The 19250-nt window shown below is 46.4% G+C and overlaps 2 protein-coding genes across 12 annotated transcripts in view; one reads left to right on the top strand and one right to left on the bottom strand.

The window, feature by feature from the left end:
* Window positions 1-15810, top strand: part of NPRL3 (NPR3 like, GATOR1 complex subunit) — a 91651-nt gene extending 75841 nt beyond the window's left edge. For 8 of the 10 annotated variants that reach the window (XR_012896097.1, XR_012896095.1, XR_012896098.1 and 5 more), the window contains 2 exons: window positions 9385-9571; window positions 15549-15810. Coding sequence is in view for 1 of the 10 variants with exons in the window: in XM_075899191.1 (XP_075755306.1) it covers window positions 15549-15552 (4 nt within the window). In the remaining 9 variants the exon portion in view is untranslated. The remainder of the gene's footprint in view (window positions 1-9384; window positions 9572-15548) is intronic. The other 2 variants (XR_012896096.1, XM_075899191.1) reach the window with 2 other exon arrangements.
* The window catches only part of MPG (N-methylpurine DNA glycosylase), a 32559-nt gene continuing 14155 nt past the window's right edge, over window positions 847-19250 (bottom strand). For both annotated transcript variants that reach the window (XM_075899194.1, XM_014574298.3), the window contains exon 4: window positions 847-1350. In XM_075899194.1, the coding sequence (XP_075755309.1) occupies window positions 974-1350 (377 nt within the window). In that variant the 3' untranslated portion in view covers window positions 847-973. The remainder of the gene's footprint in view (window positions 1351-19250) is intronic.

The following is a 19250-nucleotide window of genomic DNA, read 5'->3' on the forward strand; positions in this document are numbered from 1 at the left end:
AAAGCTCACCCCCTGAGCTGGGATTCCTTGCCTCCTGTGCAGCTGGTGTGAGGAGTTTGAAGAAGGGGTTTACAGTGATGTTGCTGAGTTAACAGCAGGCTTTGATGGGACACTGGTGCAGCAGAAGCATGTTGCCTCTATTCAAGTAGCTGTGCAACTGTAGTGCTGCTGGGGCAGATACTCTGTATTGCAGGGGGAGAGCCCCCAAGCAACAGTAACTATGTCCACATCAGCACTTAAGCCTGTGTAACTTACATCATTCAGAGGAGTGTTTTTCCCTACACCCTGCATAACTTCATTATAATTTAAGTGCTAGTGTTTACAAGCCCTCCTTCTTGTACTTAAGTACATCTGTGAATCTGTCCTTTAGCTATTTCATGCTTTCCTGTGACTGCTTCACAGCAATGTTGATACCTCTAGGCTGTCTGTCCTTCAGCTCACTCAATGTGGAATGCAATGATATGGGCACCTGTGGTGCCACAGCTGGGTGAGTGTCCTTGTCTTCAAGGGGGATATCCCTCCCCACTTTCACCAACTGTGGACTTTCTTTCCACTAAGGATCCTGGGTGGCTGCTGGTTTAGCAGCTGCAGAAATCAGACCAGAGCATTCCTGGGTGGTGCAGCTGGGGACAATGGAGACTGAGTCAGGCTGTGCAGGCACTGGCAGTGTCAATGTATTTAGGAACCTAACCCCCATACTTGAAGGGACCTAGACCTGTGGAATCTCACCACTTTCATCTAGGGGGCACAAACCCTGCCCCAAATGCCCCCAAAGCAAGTCCAGTGTCATTCAGAAACCCCCGAGGAACTTGCCACTGCTAGGAGTGGGCCTGGCACTTACTCATCTCATTGTAACAAAGCACCTTTATTATTAAAACCAAATCCAAACCAGCATTTCACTGGGCCTGACAGTTAATGAAAGCACAGACCTTACCAGCACTCCAGTCTTGTTTATCCTCATCCCTCTCACCCTCTACAGCACAACACCATGCTCTCTCTCCACCTTCTTGTCTATAACACTCACACATTTGTTCCCTTGTATATAAAACCTCAGTGGTTTCTGTGCCCACTCTCCACCATAGTTGACCCCAATTCTGGCCGCAGTCACCACAGCCTGTTCTGATGCCTCTGAGCCAGGCTCCATCCAGATTGCTGGGTCGTGAATCAGGTCCTTTTGGTCAAAGCTCTTGTTAATATCAAGTGCTTGACAGAGCTTGGATGGTCCATTGCACAGCTGCCAGTCCTTCAGGGGTTTGGCTGATCCTTTCCTGTGAGCACTTCGCAGCTGCCTCATTGTGTCCAGGCCCTGCAGCGGTTCCAAGGAACGGAGCAGGACTGCAGCTCCCGCCCCTGTGGAACAACAAGAACATGGGTTAGTCTAAGGTCCTTGCACCACTGGGTGGGCCATATTACTCTGTTCAGGGAGCTGACAGCAACATAGAATTCCAACCCTCAGAAAATCTCCACAACTCACTCTCCCCCCCCCCCCGATTAATTGGTACACATAGGCCTGCAGCCACTTGTCCTTTGAGTCAGTCTGTCTAGGGTCCTGCTCTCCATTATTGCATGGCTCACGTACTAGTGTACTCATCCCCACTGCACCTTATTTTTTTCTTATGTGCATCAGTGTTGAGATGAGACACAGAGGTGATGGGCAATATGCCACTTTCACATTGGTGTACACAAAATTCACAAGGCAGGAGTGGGGGCAAGGGCTAAGTGTGGGAGGGGGCTCAGGCTCTGCATGAGACAGTGTGGGGTGCAGGAGGAGGTATAGGCTTTCAGTTGCAGAGTGCGCTCAAGGCTGGAGGGGACTCAAGGTAACCCAGTGAGGTGGGGCTCAGGCTTAGTGATGACTTTGTGCTGAGGCTAGCAGGTAGGAACTCCTCCCCACCAGCCCTTGCAGCTTTAGGGCCTGGGGAGTGATCTCTCCCTGCTGCAAGCCCTCAGCAGGGCTCAATGGGAAACTGTGCAGTTTAAGGGCAACTGTGGCTCACACACCATGGCTGACTACCCCACCTCTGTCTGACCAGCCCAGCAAAGTGCACTGGGGAACCTGCACTCTAACCCTGGACCGTGGGCTGTAGTCCACCATGCTAGCTTAACGATATTTTAGTGAGCAGCAATGCAAGATGCATACAGGTCTACACCCTAGCAGTTAGCAAAAGGCTTTGAGGACTACAAACCTTTGCATAAGTGAACTACTCCACAGTGACAATGATTTAGGGGATCTGTGTATAAGATGAAACAACAGGAAATCACTCTCAAGTACTGTGCATATTTTAGGACAGGTCATCTGCAAATGCACAACCACAAACTTGTCTTAGCAACAAATTGACATTAAAATTGAGATCATTAATATATGAAGCTACAGAATAAGGACCCCTGATGACACTAGGGTTAGGAAATCAGTTATGAACCAAGTAGGCTTGGCCTTTATGTGAATATCTGCTCCATTTTGGGTAGGCTGCATTTACTGATTCTACCTTGGGGTTCCAGTTGCCTAATTTGTTGGCTAGTTATTGACTGTTGAGAACTTCCAGTTAGTCACTGATGAACTCTGAGCATTGAAAGGTTCTAGGCCCAGAACCAGGCACAAGAGAGTTCAGGTTAAGTTCAGCATCTGGCTGAGAACCTCTGTGCACAACAGCAACATACTGAGGGCAAAGCAAAGCTTTAAATACGGCTACTAGCTCAATTAGTAAAAGCACCAATGTTCTGACCCAGATGAGAAAGTAGCCATAATGTAAAACCTAGCTTCCAACACCATCCCTGACACATACCCACTCTCTACTCACGGAGCACTGAATGGTAGGAGACAAGGATGTTCCACATGGCTTCTCTGGCATGCCAAGCAGCTAAGATTTCAAAGTTTTACATGGTGATTGGGCCTGTTATAGCTCTGTAGGTTGTCATGATGAAGGCTCTAATTCTCCACATGACTTCTGCAGCCCCTATTTGGGTGCTGCCCTCCAGCCTGTGCTCTGCAAAAGGAAGGTGCAGAGAATTGTCTGATCCTCTGCCCTTTGCTAGTAAACCCGTAACACCCCTTGTACTACTGGCTATTCAAGGACTCCATCTCCAAAGCCAGTAATGCCAGCTCCACAAGAATCCTCTATCCACACACACCCCCCCACCCACCAGCCTGACGTGTCTGGAGCTAGACAGGGCCTAGTCCTCAGTCTCAGCAACACCAGCCCCCTCCCAAGGCCCAGAACAGCCACAAATATAACACACCACTCTGATCCCTCATACAGCAACACTGGTGTAACTGTTACAGGAATAATGTCCCTCTCACTACTAACAACAGTTATGAGTGGTTCTCTTCCACCCAGGCACAGATCAAAGCTATGGAGCCTGGATCCAGTTGTCAAAAAGCAATTTCTCTCAAACAAGATTAATTGCTCACAGTCCATTTATACCCCTCTCTTCCGAACCTGCATGCCCTCCCCTTTGACCTGTTATTGCTACTACTACAGAACAGATGAACAGCCAGAAGACCGGTCAGATTCATGGCTTTGGCCTGATGAGTCACTCTGCACTAAACGAATCAATAATATGATGTAGTTAAGGAAAGAAAGAAAGAAAAGAAAATGTTAAATTGCATTAGCAAAGGCATATGTAAGTCATGGGAGAGGACAGTACTGCTCCACTTGGCACTGGATAGGCCACAGCTAAACTACTGTGTCCAGTTTTGGTCACCAATGTATAAAAAGGATGTAGAGAAACTGGAAAGGGTCTAGAAAGAGGCAAGCAGCAAAGATGATCAGAGGGATGGAATGCAAGCCACATGAGCCAAAGCTGAAGGAACTGGGGATGTTTAGTTTGGAAGAGATAAGGGAGGGAATGGGAGAGTTTATACTTGCAAATACTTGAAAGGCTGCCATAAAAAGGATGGAGAAAAGCCATTCTCTTGTCAGAGGCCATGATAAGAGGCAATGGGTTCAAACTACAGTTTTGATTCAAACTTGGAACAAACTTCCTAACTAACAGTGGGACGATGGAAAAGATTCCCAAGGGAGGTTGTGGAGTCATTCACTGGAGGTTTTCATATGTCTTGGAGGGCTGAGACAGCAAAACCTGCATCTTGCAAGGGTTAGACTAGACCCTTGCAATCCCTTCTAACCCTATGGCACCTACAGCAGGAATTTTTCACACTCTTCCTTGTTTCCATTCAGACTCAGTTGCACTGGCTCGTCTCCTTCATAGAGCACAAGTGTGACATGAGAAGCCATTGGGCCAGGTTCCCTGTTGCCCTGCACACTGCACAGAATAAGAGTGAACCCACTATCCTGTGGTGTCCAATCAGTGCTCTAGCGAACTAGCCGCACTCAAATGGCCAAATAGCCACGTGGCTGGTGGTAAGCATGTTGAACACCACGGCACTATGCACTAGTGTGTATCATACACGGTGCAAAGCAAAAGATGGGCTCGGTGCTGTGTATAGAGTAGCTTCTGTACTTGGGGATTGCATCTGATGCCCTGCAGGGCAGGTTACAGGCTGACTCCTGCACCAGCCTCTGCAGAAAACAGAGCCAAAGGAAATAAATGTCACGGCCCAGGAGAAAGATGCATGTTTAGGGCAGAGTCCTGGCATGGAGAATGGCACCCTAGCCCTGCACCACAAGCAGGCTTTGGCAGAAAAGCCAGCCTACGTGGCCAGAGGAGCCTCACAGCAGCACACAACCCCCCTTCAACATATAGATGTCAGGAGAGAGTGCTTCAAAACTCAAGTCATCTAGGGAACATGACCACTAATCCTTTGGAGTCTTAGTTCATTCGCAGGACATTCTGGGCCCTTTGCATCAAACACCGAAGGCTCAGCCAATGGCAGGCAAACTCCTGCAGAAGGGGTCAAATGGCAACAGGCCACCTCCACCCTTCTTGCGGATCTCCAGGTCCTGGGCAAATGAGAACTGTATCCCAGTCTTCACTACACCAGGGGCTGCTTTCCTGGTCATGCAGCATGCTCTCACCCCAAGCGTATTTACTTCCCCTCAACAGATAAACTCTTTGAGGCTCATTTCAGCCTGATGCTGTGCCTGCCAGAGAGCCGGACCTCCCCTCTTTAGCCCCATGGCCACCTCAGGCCATAGCATCCTAGAGCCCTGGCTCAGCAACTGATTCTGGTATTCCCTTGGTATCCATTTGTAGAATAAGAATGACCGTTGCGGGTCAGACCAATGGTCCCTCAAGCCCTGTATCCTGTCTTCTGACAGTGGCTGGTGCCAGATCGTCAGAGGAATGAACAGAACAGAGCAATTATGGAGTGATTCATCCAGTCCCAGCTTCTGGCCGTCAGCGGGCTAAGGACATCTAGAGCATGGTTTGCATCTCTGACCATCTTGGTCAGTAGCTATTGATGGACATGAACTTATCTAATTCTTTTTTAGCCCATTTATGCTTTTAGCCTCCAGAGCATCTCTGGCAATGAGTTCCACAAGTTGCCTGTGTGTTGTATGAAGAACTTCCTCATGTTTATTTTAAATCTGCTGCCTATTAATTTCATTGGGTGATCCCTGGTACTTATATTACATGAAGGTGTAGATAATATTTCCTATGTACTTTGTCCACACCATTCATGGTTTTACAGATCTCTATCATATCTCCCCCCCCCCCCTTCCCAAGCTGAACAATCTCAGATTTTTTAATCTTGCTTTATATGGAAACTGTTCCTGACCCCTAATTACTTGTGTTGCCCTTCTCTGTACTTTGTGCAAGTCTAATATGTCTGTTTTGAGCAAGGGCAACCAGAACTGCATTGTTCAAGGGATGGGCGCACCATGGATTTCCACAGAATGAAAGCAGGCCGTCTGCGTCGTATGCTCATCAGTGGTGCAGGCCAGTGGAGCTCCCTCCAGTACAGAGATGATAGCTATCAGGGATGTGAAAGGCTAACCAGTCAGCATCACCTTTAACAGGTGCTGCTTACTGGTTACAGTTAACTAGAGGGGGCTGAAGCAGCCTGCCACCTCACAGGGTCTGCCATGGTTTCAGGGCACGCCTCAGGCAGAGGTGCTCCATAATGTTTAACTGGTTAACTAAACAAACAGGATTTTACAACCCTACTAGTTAGTTACATCACATGCCTAAACAAAAAGCTCAACCCTCAACATGGAGTAGAAGTAGAGGTGGGGAACCTAAGGCCTGGGGACCAGATGCAGTCCCCAGCTTGCCTGGATCCAGCACCCAAGGCTCAGCATTGGGGAGGCCACAGTGGCATTCCAGCCCCCACCATCCCACTGCAGGGCTGGAGCACACAAAATCTGGCCTGGGCTGCCCTAGGCTCTAGTGTGGGAGGCAATGTGAGGAGTGTCTCTCTCAGTTTGGGGCCATGTCAGTGAGGTGTTTTGGTTTTTTGGGTTTTTTTGCTTCTCACTTGTGTGTGGCCCTAACTGATTTTTCTGAGAGTCAGTGGCCCCCGACCCAAGAAAGGTTCCCTGGCCCTGGAGTAGAGTCACACACCTGGAAGCCCAGAGCACTGAAGATGCCAATTCTCTTTCTGAATAGCAGGACACCAGGAAGCTGTAGCGCAGGCCAACACACCCATCTAACTGCTCTTTCCTGGGAACAGCTCCAGTTCCCATTTGTGGAAACAGCTTTTGGCTGCTGGAGAGAATAATACGCACTTTCCCCAATGATACCCTGACTCACCGCTCCCAAACCGTCTTTTTCTATGTACTGTCTGTGATACAAAAGCTACAGGGGAATGCATGCATAGCGACATACAACCGCTGGGAAGGGAAAATATCGGTGCCCTGGATTTTATCAGCATATTCATCCAGATCTGGCAGCAGGGCAGCTACACAGGCAAATTCAGGAAAAACTAGATGGAGGAACCAAGGAAAGCTGAATGTAGCATCTAGATAATGCCGAGCAGACAAGAGCTCAGCGTAACTCTTCTGGGCACAGGGAAGGCTGTTTGTGTTAGGATTATTTTGCTGTTGCCAGGGTATATTGTAGACTCATGTATGTCAACAGACATCTGTCAGATTTTTCAATAAACTTCCTCCCACTCCCTGCCTACAATTTCCCCAGCAGCAGTTGTGTCCCCTCTGTATCATTACAAACACTAACTGGTTCCTGGGGGCTCCATCAGTTGCTGGAATCCAGCCCAGCAATGTGCAAACCATAAAACTGGTAAAGCTCCATATGGAGCAAAGTTAGGTTGGTTAAGTCTGCAGTGGCTTTTATTCTCTCATCAGAGTGACAGAGAATCTGCAAATCCCCGATGGCTCATTATGTTTTATGAATCTAAAGATATAATCAAGATATACAAAAGCAATGAAATTTGAACTCATCCGAACAAAGCCTTTGGCAGTTCCAGCATCCTATATTGTGATTCTTGTTCCAAGGGACAAACTGGCAAAGCATCAAAGAATCCAAGGCTGCCACTCACACGCTTACAAAGCTTGTCTCCAGCCTCTCACTAGCCCGAGCAGCCATCACCAGCATGCTGCTTCTGAGTGCACAGAGAACACTGAGACCATCAAAACACCAGCAAGCTGGAGGTACTGTGCAAACTCATGAGTTATGGGGATGAATGCACAACCGCCATTTGAGTGACTACCGTACCTCAGAGGAAAGGGATGAGACACTTCCACTGAAGGCATTTAAGCTCCATAACTCTCCACACAAATTTTATATAATTCTGTTAGACCAGGAAAAAACAAATCAGATCCCATTGGAAACTTGGGACCTTCCTGGATCATTCAGAATTCAATGCTCTCCTGTCTTCGTCCATTTCTGAAGTTACTGCAACTAAGTGCTGGAAGAGAACTTTGTTGGTTCAACTGTACTGCTATAAAATATTATAGGCATAATGGTAAACTACACCAGCAAAATGCTCCAACATGCAGTGCTTCTGCAAGTGCAGCTCAGTACAGCCTCATCCCAACTGCCCGAGCAAAACAAGCTAGACCAGTAAAAGAGCCATTTTGCTGGTATAATTGTCCACACCAGGGATTTGCAGGCACAGCTTTGTTGGCTGGGGAGGTGATCCCTGGCCAACAGAACTGCACCAGCAGTAGTCCTGACATTAAAAACCATTACAGTGACTTCTACAAGGATACCTAATTTTCACAGAACCATAGAAATAGAGGGAAGGATTCTCAAGAGATCCTTCTGTGCTGAATCAAGACCCAGTGGACCTAGACCATCTCTGACAGGTGTTCATCCAATCTGTTCTTCAAAACCTCTAAGGACGGGGATTCCTCAGCCTCCACTTGGCAACCCATTGTGCTTAATAGTCCTTAGAACTAGAAAGGTTTTCCTCCTATCTAACTTGAATCACCCTTACTGCCGATAAAGACAATTACTTCTTTTCCTTCCTAGGTGGACAGCATTTAACATATTTGAAGACTTATCAGCTCCCCCCCCATAACTAAACATGACCAGTTTTTTTTAAACTTTTCCGCATTAGTGGCTCTTCTTCAGACTCTCCAGTTTGTTCACATCCTTCCTAAAGTGCGGCGCCCAGATTTGGACACAGTACTCCAGCGGAGGCGGCCTCACAGCACTGCTGAATAGAGTGGGACTATTACCTCCCATGTCTTACACGTGGTATTCCTTCTTGCTCATATGTTCCATGCTGGTATTAGCCTTATTTGCAACTGCATCAAATTGCTGGGTCATATCCAATTTGTCCCCCCACATCCTCTTCAGCAGTACTGTCACCTCACTGCTTTTTCCCTATTTTCAAGCTGTGTGTTAGAGTTTTCCCCACCTCTGTGTGTCCTATACGGATGGGGCTTTGAGGAAACAGGTAACAAAGGATCGCCGCAGCACCTTGCCCAACAAAGCTTCACCCCATTCTCACTATTTGGTTAAATAAATCACCCCAAAAAGAAATAGTTGTCTCAGAGGGGCAGCTGTGTTAGTCTGTAACTTTAAAAACAATGAGCAGTCCTGTGGCATCTTAGAGAATAACCAAAATACACACAGTATAGCGTAAGTGCAGTGTTCAAGGGCAGATCAGGCCCGAGAGGCTGTGAAATGGTGACATCCCTAAGGCAGATGAGTTCAGGTTGTGTGTGAAGCAGCAACTTGACTGGCTGTTTCCCTCCTGGCTTCTGTGCACAGGAGAATGGGAATAGAACAGGCAGGACTGGTATGCTGCAAGTCTTAACTGCACCTTACGTTCCTTTGCAAGCAAGTTCCATATTGTGTTTCCAGTTAGAGAAAGAATTTGTTTCTGTATTGCCCAGCTCCCTGCCCCACTTCCCTATCAGTTCAGCTTCCCATGACTCTCTGCAGTTAGAGATTAGGTCATTCCAATGGTAGTGAGTCACACCATGTCAGACACAACAAAATCACTGTATGATCATTTCATGAGGTCAATAAGTTGCACTGAAAAGTTTGCTCTCTGTTTCACTTCCCTTACAGAGTCTTGATTAAGTCAGAGACTTCACTTTCAAAAACTCCCATACAGCTCAAGTGGGCTTGCTTTGTGATTGTTTCATTTCAAATGGAGATACTGCATTCTCATCAGCAGTAACCACAGAGTTGGCTGAGAGATTCCAGAGGAGTTTTCTGAAGAAACTATGACAGCCATCCTCTCTGCACAGTGTAGGTAGGAAAGCCCCAACTCTTTAAGAGTCTTGAGTTCACTGCAGTTGGTTATAGAGGCCTGAAATTTTAAAAATCTCCAAGAGGAGCAGAAGGTGTAAAATCCTTGCCAGAAAGAACAGAGGAACCAAAATGGGAAGGAAAATTCAAGCAGGGTCATTCCTCTCCTAATTCAAAAATTGACCCACAAAATCCTCCAGTGCCACAGACACTGCTGAAAAACACTCCAATAGATACACTCTGTTATACTTAGTTTTGGAACAAGTTCATGCAGCGATGAGAAAATCTGCACTGTGATTCTGCACTGTAATTCCAACACCACAAACTGGTTTGAGCACTCTCCATCTTGGAAACTGCAGGCAGAAAACTTGCCTCTTTTCCCCCAGTTGCTCCCAGTCCGTATGACGAAGACAGGTTCTTCTCCCATGTCTTCAGTGTTTGAGAATCCTGCATGCATTTTGGAAAGAGAAGAAAACCCCAAGAAAACAGAGACAATCCATACTGGTGCTGATATATAAACAAAAAGGTGACCTGCACAACTGTGCAAAGTACCAAGGAATTAATCTTCTGTCCCATTGCATGAGAGTGTTAGTCACATTCACTGAATAACAGAGTCCATTTGAAGAAGGGAATGGTTTGGTTTTAGAATAGGAAGCGGGAGGACAAATGGTATGTTTACCTCTATGCAGTGGACTGAAAAGTAGTTAAAGGGAAATGCTGAGCATGGGTGGGTTTTCCTTAATTTGGAGAAAACAAAGTACCTAGGATATTACAGGGATCTATGGTACTCTATGGAGTACTGGAGAGCCCTCTCTAAATGGTGATGGGCTGGTGTGACAGTTCCATGACAAAAATGCAGCCATCTTTCAGTGTAGCAGAGAATTTTCAGGTGAAGGTTGGGCTCCACCAGGGATCTCACTTAGTTCTCTACTATTCATAATTGTGATGGATTTTATAGGTAAGCACATCCAAATGGAAGCTGGTAAGGAGTTGATAATATCCACAGGTGATATTGTGTTGCTGGCTGATAGTGAGGAAGATTTGGTCCAGACAACTGATGCCTGAAACAAAGAACTAACAAACTATGCCTTAAAAACGGGTAAAAGACAAAAAATTGCAGTCATGTGGGCGGCTCACTTGAAACCAAGCAGGATCAATATCATGATCAAAGGACAGTGTTTAAGTCAGATTTCTGCATTAAATATGTTAAGTGCTAGTTAGTGGCAGCTGCAGAAATCAACAGAGAACCATAAGCAAGACTGTTGAGCACAGGGGAAGGATGGTGACAGATAGCTAGTGATTTATGATAACTCAGTGACCAGACTACTTAAGGGACAAAGTCTCAGAAGGGTAGCCAGGTTAGTCTGTAACTAAAAAAACAACAAATGGTTCCATAGCACCGTAGAGACTAACAAAAAAAACAGATAGTATCATGAGCTTTCATAGGCACAACCCACTTCTTCAGGTGAATGGATCCAGAGAAAAAGCCATGTGGTACAATGTCACTCATCTCCTGAAATCCCCCTTCCCTTCTCACCCCACCTGATTCGCACACCCATCCAAACCCAGCTCTGTAAATACGTATGGGATGGTCCCAGTCACAAATCACTTTGGTTGAAAATATTCCAGCCCTTTTTCCACTGCACAAGGGACTAACAGGAAGGAAGCTCACTCCCTGAGGGTATGTCTACACAGCAGCTTTATTTTGGAATAATTGACATTAGTCTGAAATAGCAAAGAGTGTGTCTACACTGTCAGCTGTTATTTTGACTTAATGGTGAGCTGGAGGACTTCTTATTCCTACTCCTGTAACCCTCATTTCACGAGGAGTAAGAGAAGTCAAAGGAAGAGTGCTCTTTCTTCGACTTCCTGCTGTGTACACCACCAAAAGCTGAATTACGCTATTTCGACTTAAGCTATGCAACTGACATAGCTCAAGTTGTGTAGCTCAATTCAACTATTGCTCTGCTGTGTAGACATGCCCTTAGTGTCCTGCTCAGGCTGTGAGGCCAGCTGCTGGGCTCCTCATCTAGTGCTCCCAGCTGTGATCCCCCTAATGCTTCCTTTCTAAGTGCATAGTTTTGAAGATGTACAAACTTAACAGGAGACATGATGCATCAGAAATAATTCAGCTATGGACAGTGGAGGGAAAATAGCCCACTGAGACTCTTGCATACCAGAGGTGAGATTTCTCTACAAACAGCATTGAAGTGGTCAGTAAAAAGACCATGTCTGATGTGACATTTCACAGCTGGTTTTTGCCAAAGGAAAAATGTGTTTTACTTTAGATCCCAGGAATCATGTTATGTAATTTGCTGAGTTGGTATTGTTTCATTTAATATTTTAAAACAAACACTGCAATTATTCCACAGATCATATTTTGCAGATTGGGTTGTCAGTCCTCTCTGGGAACACAAGACAAACATTGAACATGATCATGAAAGAGCCGCACAAAGCTCACCAAAGAAATAATGTAACTATATTGTTTATTCTGGTCTTCCACTGACCTACTGCCTGCTTTCCTAGTCATGCCTCTTAGCAGCTGCTTGGCTCCCAAACGAGCTTTGGCATAACACTAACAAAGACATGATGTTGAAACAGCTGAGTGGATTTAAGGTTCCTGACGTTTTTAGAACTCTCTTAGCAATGCTGCAATCCCACTAGAGCTGATTGTGACAGCCCTGAATGATCTTAGTTTCATTTGTATTATTTCAGCTCTCTCTCTGTCTCCAGAGCCTATACTTATATGTAGTTTTACATGGAAGCAGAAGTCTGATTTGCTTTCTACATAGACATCCCTGTTGGTCAATTCAAAAATTGCCTACTGTGTCAATGTCAAGAGCTTACAGTTCTGAATTGTTCAGGGATGGGAAAACCTTGAGCCCTGGTGGGCAAGTGCAGACTTCAGGGCAATCTTTTTGTATGAAAATTAGCTAAACCAAAATGCCTAACAACTTTGCTGGAAACTGTTAAGATGCTACAGCTGACCACCCAAAGGACTCTAATCAAGGCACACATACGCACCCTGCATGAGGATGTGACATCAGAAGATGCGTTAGGATAGTCACAGAGACACCACCTCCAGAAATCACAAAGATGAAATGGGGAGTTGGACTGAACAGCTGTTCTTTCAAAAAGACTCACTTCAGCATAAAGCAGGCTAGCTCACTGTTCTATTCCCAACTCGGCCACTAATCTACTGTGCAACCTGGGCAAGTTCCATCTCCTCTCTGCACCTGTTTCCCAGTCACACTTTATCTGTCTCATGTGTCTCTGGAGCAGGGAGAATCTCTGTGCCCAGCACAATGGGGTCCTGCTGGTCACGGCACTCTGGTTGCTACTAGAATTCAAAGCACAACAAGAGTTCTTGCTATTATGGGAATTATTAGTATCATCCAATGTCATGCTCTATTGCTACAGTCCCCTAGTCATTCCATGCCAGTGGTCCCCAACATTTTGAAGAGCTCCTTGGGGCCAGGAATAGAGCTGTGGCTCAGGGGTGAGGGGAGCTTGGATGGGGTAAAGAGGCCAAGGCTGGGTCTGTAGCTGGGGCCACAGCTGGAGGTGATGCTGTGGCTGGAAGTGAGGCCAGGAATGGAGCCATGGCCAGCAGTTGAGGCTGGGGATAGGGCTGGGTGCAAAGCAGCAGCTGTGCCAGCAGCCAAGCACAGAGCTGCACCAAGGCTGGGCACAGGGCTAGAAGCTGGGAACACAGCAGAGCTGGAGGGAGGGGCTTGGTGGCAATGCCTTCCACTCGCTGGGGGTCTCACCCATGTCCTATGTGCCCTCCTAGGGGGACATCCCCACAGGTTGGGGACCTCTGCTGTATGCATTCAGATATCAGCTTCTATACGCCCTGCTTGCCTTTGAAGAAGAAAAGGGCTGAATTCCCTGGAAATGTGCTCTGTAACGGGCTCATCTCACGAACCTGCTTTAATGGGACTTGGCGTCTGGAGTGCCAAACTGTGAACTCATGTGAATTCAGCTTTCTGCACAGCTGATTTAGAGCCTGCTTGCAGAGCCAGATCTACCTCATTTGGGGATCATGTCAAATATAGTTTGGTCCCATCTTCCCAGGCAAGACCAACCTAGGAGTCAGCAACTGAAACATTATCAAGTTGTAGCATGATTCTCCCACGCGGTAGGAGTTGGCAGTGTAGAAAGATCATACTTCATCTACTGCTCAGTGATGAATTATTGACCCACTGCTTTTTCTTTAGCGCATGGCCACAGTGAAGGTCACAGGAAAAACAGTACCAAGTCCTGGCATCTAGCCAGGAAATCCAATACAGTCAGTCCCTGGGTTACGTACAAGATAGGGACTATAGGTTTGTTCTTAAGTTGAATTTGTATGTAAGTCAGAACTGGCTCCAGATTCAGCCGCTGCTGCTGAAACTGACCAGAGGCTGACTACAGGAAGCTGGAGGCAGAATTGCTCTGCCCCCAGCTTCCTGGAATCAGCCACTGATCAGTTTCAACAGCAGCTGAATCTCGAGCCTGGGACAGAACAGCTGGGCTGCCAGGTAGGTCCCTGCAGGACCAACCCGGCAGCACCCCAGCTGCTCTACCCCAGGGTCCACAACAAAAGCCTGGTCTGCTGGGGGGGGGCACACTAGCTGCGCCCTCCCCCCCAGCAGACCAGGGATACGGGGAGCAAAGCCGCAGCGGCGGCGGGGTGCCGCGCCTCTGAGGCTTTGCTCTGGAGACGGTCCCCAGCAGACCAGGGGCACCCGGAGCAGCTTTTCTCGCCCCGGAGGTCGAGGTGACGGGACTGCTGTGCTCTGGGCGGTCCCTCTGCCTGCAAGCTCCGGGGCGAGAAAGCCCCGTTCGTAAGTGCGGATACGCGTAACTCGGGGACTGCCTGTACATCTTCCCTGTGTCTTAGGAGGCAAGTAAGACCTTAGCAGGTAAGTAAAAGGGGATTTCCTCTGCCATCCTATGGCTGGCTGAAGGAGGAAAGGCCAGAACGTGAGAGAGACTGGATCCTTGCTGAAATTCAGGTCCTATCTACATAAGCAAATCAGCAACCAGCTTAGCACATTGATGTAGTAACACCTCGTGCAAGCCCCTACTGGCGTAGATGCACATGCCAATCCAAAATGGAGGTTCCTGTAACTGGAGATTCATTGGGATGTGTGGTCTCTAGTTGTATTCCATAGTTGAGTAACCATACAGACCATATACCTGAGATTAGAGATTTCTAATAAGTAGTGTCCACTGTTCTCATTGTGCAATGAACCAAGGGCATAAGGAGCAGTGCAGGCTCTCCAGTTCCTCTCTTACCACAAATCAGAAGAATTCAAAATCAGAAGGGATGGACAGCAAGTAGCGGAACATACATAGGGACCATACATCTCAAAAGAGCTTCTAGTTACAGATCAGCAACCTCCATTTCCTCTTGGAGTGCCAATCTTGGTAGGTGTTCCACATGTGGACAATTCATAAGCAGTGGTGGAGGTGGTGAGGATGCAGCTGGTTTAGATGCTTATAGTACTGCAGTCCCAGCAGCTGCATCTGCAGAGAAGGCTGGAATTGAAACAAATGTTTTCATGAACGTAGGGATGGAGCTTCAGGTAGCCACTCTCCAGACATTCGCTATTATAGGCACCAAGACTAGGGGTGCTACAGTCCCAGAAAAGGTGAGGATGGGGTGGAGATGTGAAGAAGCAGGGATGTGATTCCGTGGGGGGAAGAGCAGAATGGGGGAAGGGCTATGGGGTTGAGCACCCATCCAGACAGAAGAAAGTTGGTGCCTGTGTTCATAATATCTCAGAGAAATGCTGTTGAAGTGGCTTGTGCTCTACAGGAATGGGCTTTCACTTTAGCCAGGGGAAGAATATGCACTAACTGGTAACACAAAACGATGCAGCTGGAGATCTACATAGAGAATCTCAGAGCACAGCAGAGACCTGGTCATTGCAACCACTCCACTATAGCAACAATTAACTCCATTGATTTTCTATCCATTTTGTCTTTTGCAGGTAGAATGTCAGAGCTCATTTGACATCCAGATAGTGAAGTCTCCTCTCCTCACTGAAAGCAGGACGTGTTGGATAAATACAGGCAAGTTAACAGACTAATTTATGTGCAAGACAGAAGTTATGTTTAGCATGAATTTCAGGTGAAAAGAAACCTCCCTATAAAAAGCGTAAGACAATCAGCCATGAGTGCTCTCAGTTCACTCCCGGACCATAGTAACCATTCAGAATCTGGGTTTGCAAATAAAAATGTTTAAATGCCAAAGTTTCCAGCTTCTGTTTTTTGTGGGGACTAGGAAGCATAGGGAAAAAAGCTTCCCCTAGTGCTGTGGCCCCTCGGTAGAGAAGGAATCTGTCTCCTGCTGGAGAATCTTCTTGTGAAGAGGAGCAAAGGGTGTCTACAGTGGATGATTTCTAGTACTACTTGTCTGTTGTAACTGCCCTCCAGTTGCGTCTGAAGATTGTGAGGTAGTCACCAAAGATGGGGGGACAATAGTGCATTACACCAATAGGCATAGGCAGTGCTTGCTCATCTCATCAAAAATAACTCTAGATGGTGGATGGGGTTGAGTAGTTGCAGTTCTGATAGAAGGAGCTGTGGATCTAGGCCTCTGCACCCTCTGATATTTGTTGTGTGTGCTGAGTGAGCATGAGGGCAGAATAGTAGAAGGAGCAATCTTGACTTGTATGCTTGTTTATGGTATTTGCTGTTCAGGGCTAGGATGTAAATGCAGGCAGCGGAGAACTGTTCTAGACTCTTTCAATGAGCATAGAGACTAGTCAGTTTTCTTGTTAAATAAATCAGATTAAGTCAGAAGTCTCTGAACCTTCCTGGGGAACCCCAAAGTGTGTAGCGAAGACTCACACCTCTTGATTATGACCGTGACTACCCCCATTCCATGCAGTGTCAGCTGCATCCATTGCTGCTTGATGGAATGTTTTAGCCACCAATTTGCTTTAATCAATCATGGCCTGGAATTGGGCCCTGTCCCTTTAAGGCTTTTGTCCTTGAAGTCCAAGCTCTTCAAATAATTGTTGAACTCATATTTTGCTAAAATGGCTTGGTAGTTAATATGGACCTGAAGAAGAAAATGCCCTCCTAGGAAGGAAGGTAAGTTGTTTAGAGCCCTTGTCTGCCAGTGGAGCCTTGGGATGCTGTAGTCTAGACCTTGCTTGTACTACCAGGGAGTTTGTGCTCAGTGTGTGAAGAACTCTGCTCTTTTGGCTGGTGCAAAATGGCACTTCTCAGCCTTCTCAGTGTGGGGTACAAGGCACCTCTTCTAGTGGAATCTAAAGGACATTTGCCCCTATACAGAAGCAAAGATGGAGCAATTGCCCCATCTGCTGAGAACGAAGAAACACCCATCTCTGTCTACAGTACCTTCAGTATTTTCTCCCTCATACTTTTATGGTGCTAACAGGTGTTGCATTGGCGAGGTTAGATGGGACTGATAGATGGAACTGGGATGTCTGCCATATGGAGCCCAACCATCCTATTAGGGCCAATTTGAAGGGTCAAATGGTTGAGGGGAACCTTCAATCCCTTGAATTAGGGATGTAATAGTGTAGCCGACTAACTGATTAACCAATAAGCAAAAACATTAACCTATAAGCTATAGACTACATGCATTTCCCTGCCCTGACCCCACCAGTCAATTTTTTTAGCAGGCTGGCCAGCAGACTGTCTCAGTCCTGGCTTGTGACGGGTCTGGGACCTACCCTTGCTGCAGCTCTGCATTTAAAGTTTATTAGGAGCCAGATGGGTAGGCAGCCCAGCTCAGCTGTCTCACACCAAGTCCAGGAGCTCAGATACTCTCTAGACAGGGGCTATTACCACTCTGCACTGCTGCTTCTATATCAGAGGCAGCAGCACAAGCCAGGCGACAGGCAGCCAGTCTGCAAGGGAAGCTGTTTTTTAAACCAACTCCCCTTGCGTACCAGCTCCCGCCTAGCACCCTGCACTGCTTCCTCTGATACAGAGACAGTTGTGTGGAGTGGCAGAGGGCTCCTTGGGAGTGAGATCAGAGTGCAATATCTGCCAGCTTCGTCCCCTGGGGACTATAGAATGGTTGACTAACCAATAGGAATTCATGAGGTTAATCAACTATTCAATTAAATGATATTTAACATCCCTACCTTGAACAGTCATTTGTAGGTGGAAGACAGATTCCTGATATTCTTGCATCCCTCTCTGGAGTCACCACCTACGTAGGGGGGGAACTTTTGGGGGAAACCCTGAATGCTCCATAGGGAAAGTTGGTTCCAGCTGGTTCCATCAGTACCAATAGCTGAAAGTTTCAGCATATGGAATGAAGAAAGGAACTTTTCCCTTTTTTCTAGGTAGTTTCTTTTTCAATGTCACAATGTCTCTGGTCAGACAAAAAAGAAGAGGAGACTAAGGTAAGCTGAAAATACTTTCTGGCAAGGTGCAAATTTCAGTTTGTCCTAGAGTCCACAGTATGCAACTAGAGCAGGGGTGTCCAAACTTTTTTCAAAGAGGGCCAGATTTGATGAAGTGAACATGCGTGAGGGCCGACCATTTTGCCTGACATTCTTTGAACCATTAAAATTCAATGCAAATTAACTATTTTATGCAAAGTTTATTGCAAACGGCATACTTTTCATTCCGTCACATGGATGACAAATCTAAACAGGTGTTAAATCACTCTGCCTTTCATATCTGAAGGCCAGATGAAAAAAAAATCCAAGAAGCTGAAATATATGTCAGGAACATTGTAAAGTACATTACATATTATTGGTAATAAAGGTTGTCTGTCAACTTTTAAGTTCAAAAAATATGAACAGGAACATAACACCAAGTATACATGTTGTGTCCAAATATATTTATAACTGATTTAGACCAACTGACATTAACTGAGATTTTACAATGTATTCATCTCAATACATATGGATTCGTTGGGGGCCATAAAAGATAGATATTGCCAAATTACCTGGGGGGCCGTATTAAACCGGAACACGGGCTGCAATTGGCCCGCGGGCCGGACTTTGGACATGCCTGAACTAGAGAGACAGATCTTGTGCATCCTCTTCGTATGTATCATTTTTGTATTTCAAGTTACGAATATTGACCATCTGTATTTCAGTCATGCTTATTCTTTGAGATATGCATAACTAGACTTTCTAGCACAACAATGAAGGAGTCAAACAGCGCTGACAGACCATCAACAAAGATAATGGACTCTAGAAGACCTTAATCTTCTTGTGAATGTCCCACACAGTCTGTAAATAATGGCTGCTATGACTCAACAAAGTACACAAGGACATGTGACCAGGCCACATGATTCTGAACTCCATCTTGGAATGTCAGAGTGTTTCTCCACAAACTGAGTTTGGGACAAAGGGTTCCTGCAACATGTTAAAGCTATATAAGGGAAGAGGTGACATCATCTGTTGTTCTTCACTCCTGACACAAAAGAGCTCCTGAAAACAACCTGAGCCACATCTCCACTTGCCATGCCAGAAATCTATCTTCTAGCATTTGATTTAGTGGGTCTAGTAAAGCAGTAGCATAGAAGGGGGCAGACAGCTCCCCGCACACACTGGCTCCAATAGAGCTGCCTTCTTCCTCCTTCCCCCCCATGTAAATGTGTAACTGCTGAAAATTTCAGCAGTTACACGTTTACCCCCAAAATGCATGTTAATATCTTTACTATTAATCCATAAATATTGACCTGTAAGATATCA

The sequence above is a fragment of the Pelodiscus sinensis genome, chromosome 16, assembly GCF_049634645.1.
Source record: "Pelodiscus sinensis isolate JC-2024 chromosome 16, ASM4963464v1, whole genome shotgun sequence".
Classification (NCBI taxonomy): domain Eukaryota; kingdom Metazoa; phylum Chordata; order Testudines; family Trionychidae; genus Pelodiscus; species Pelodiscus sinensis.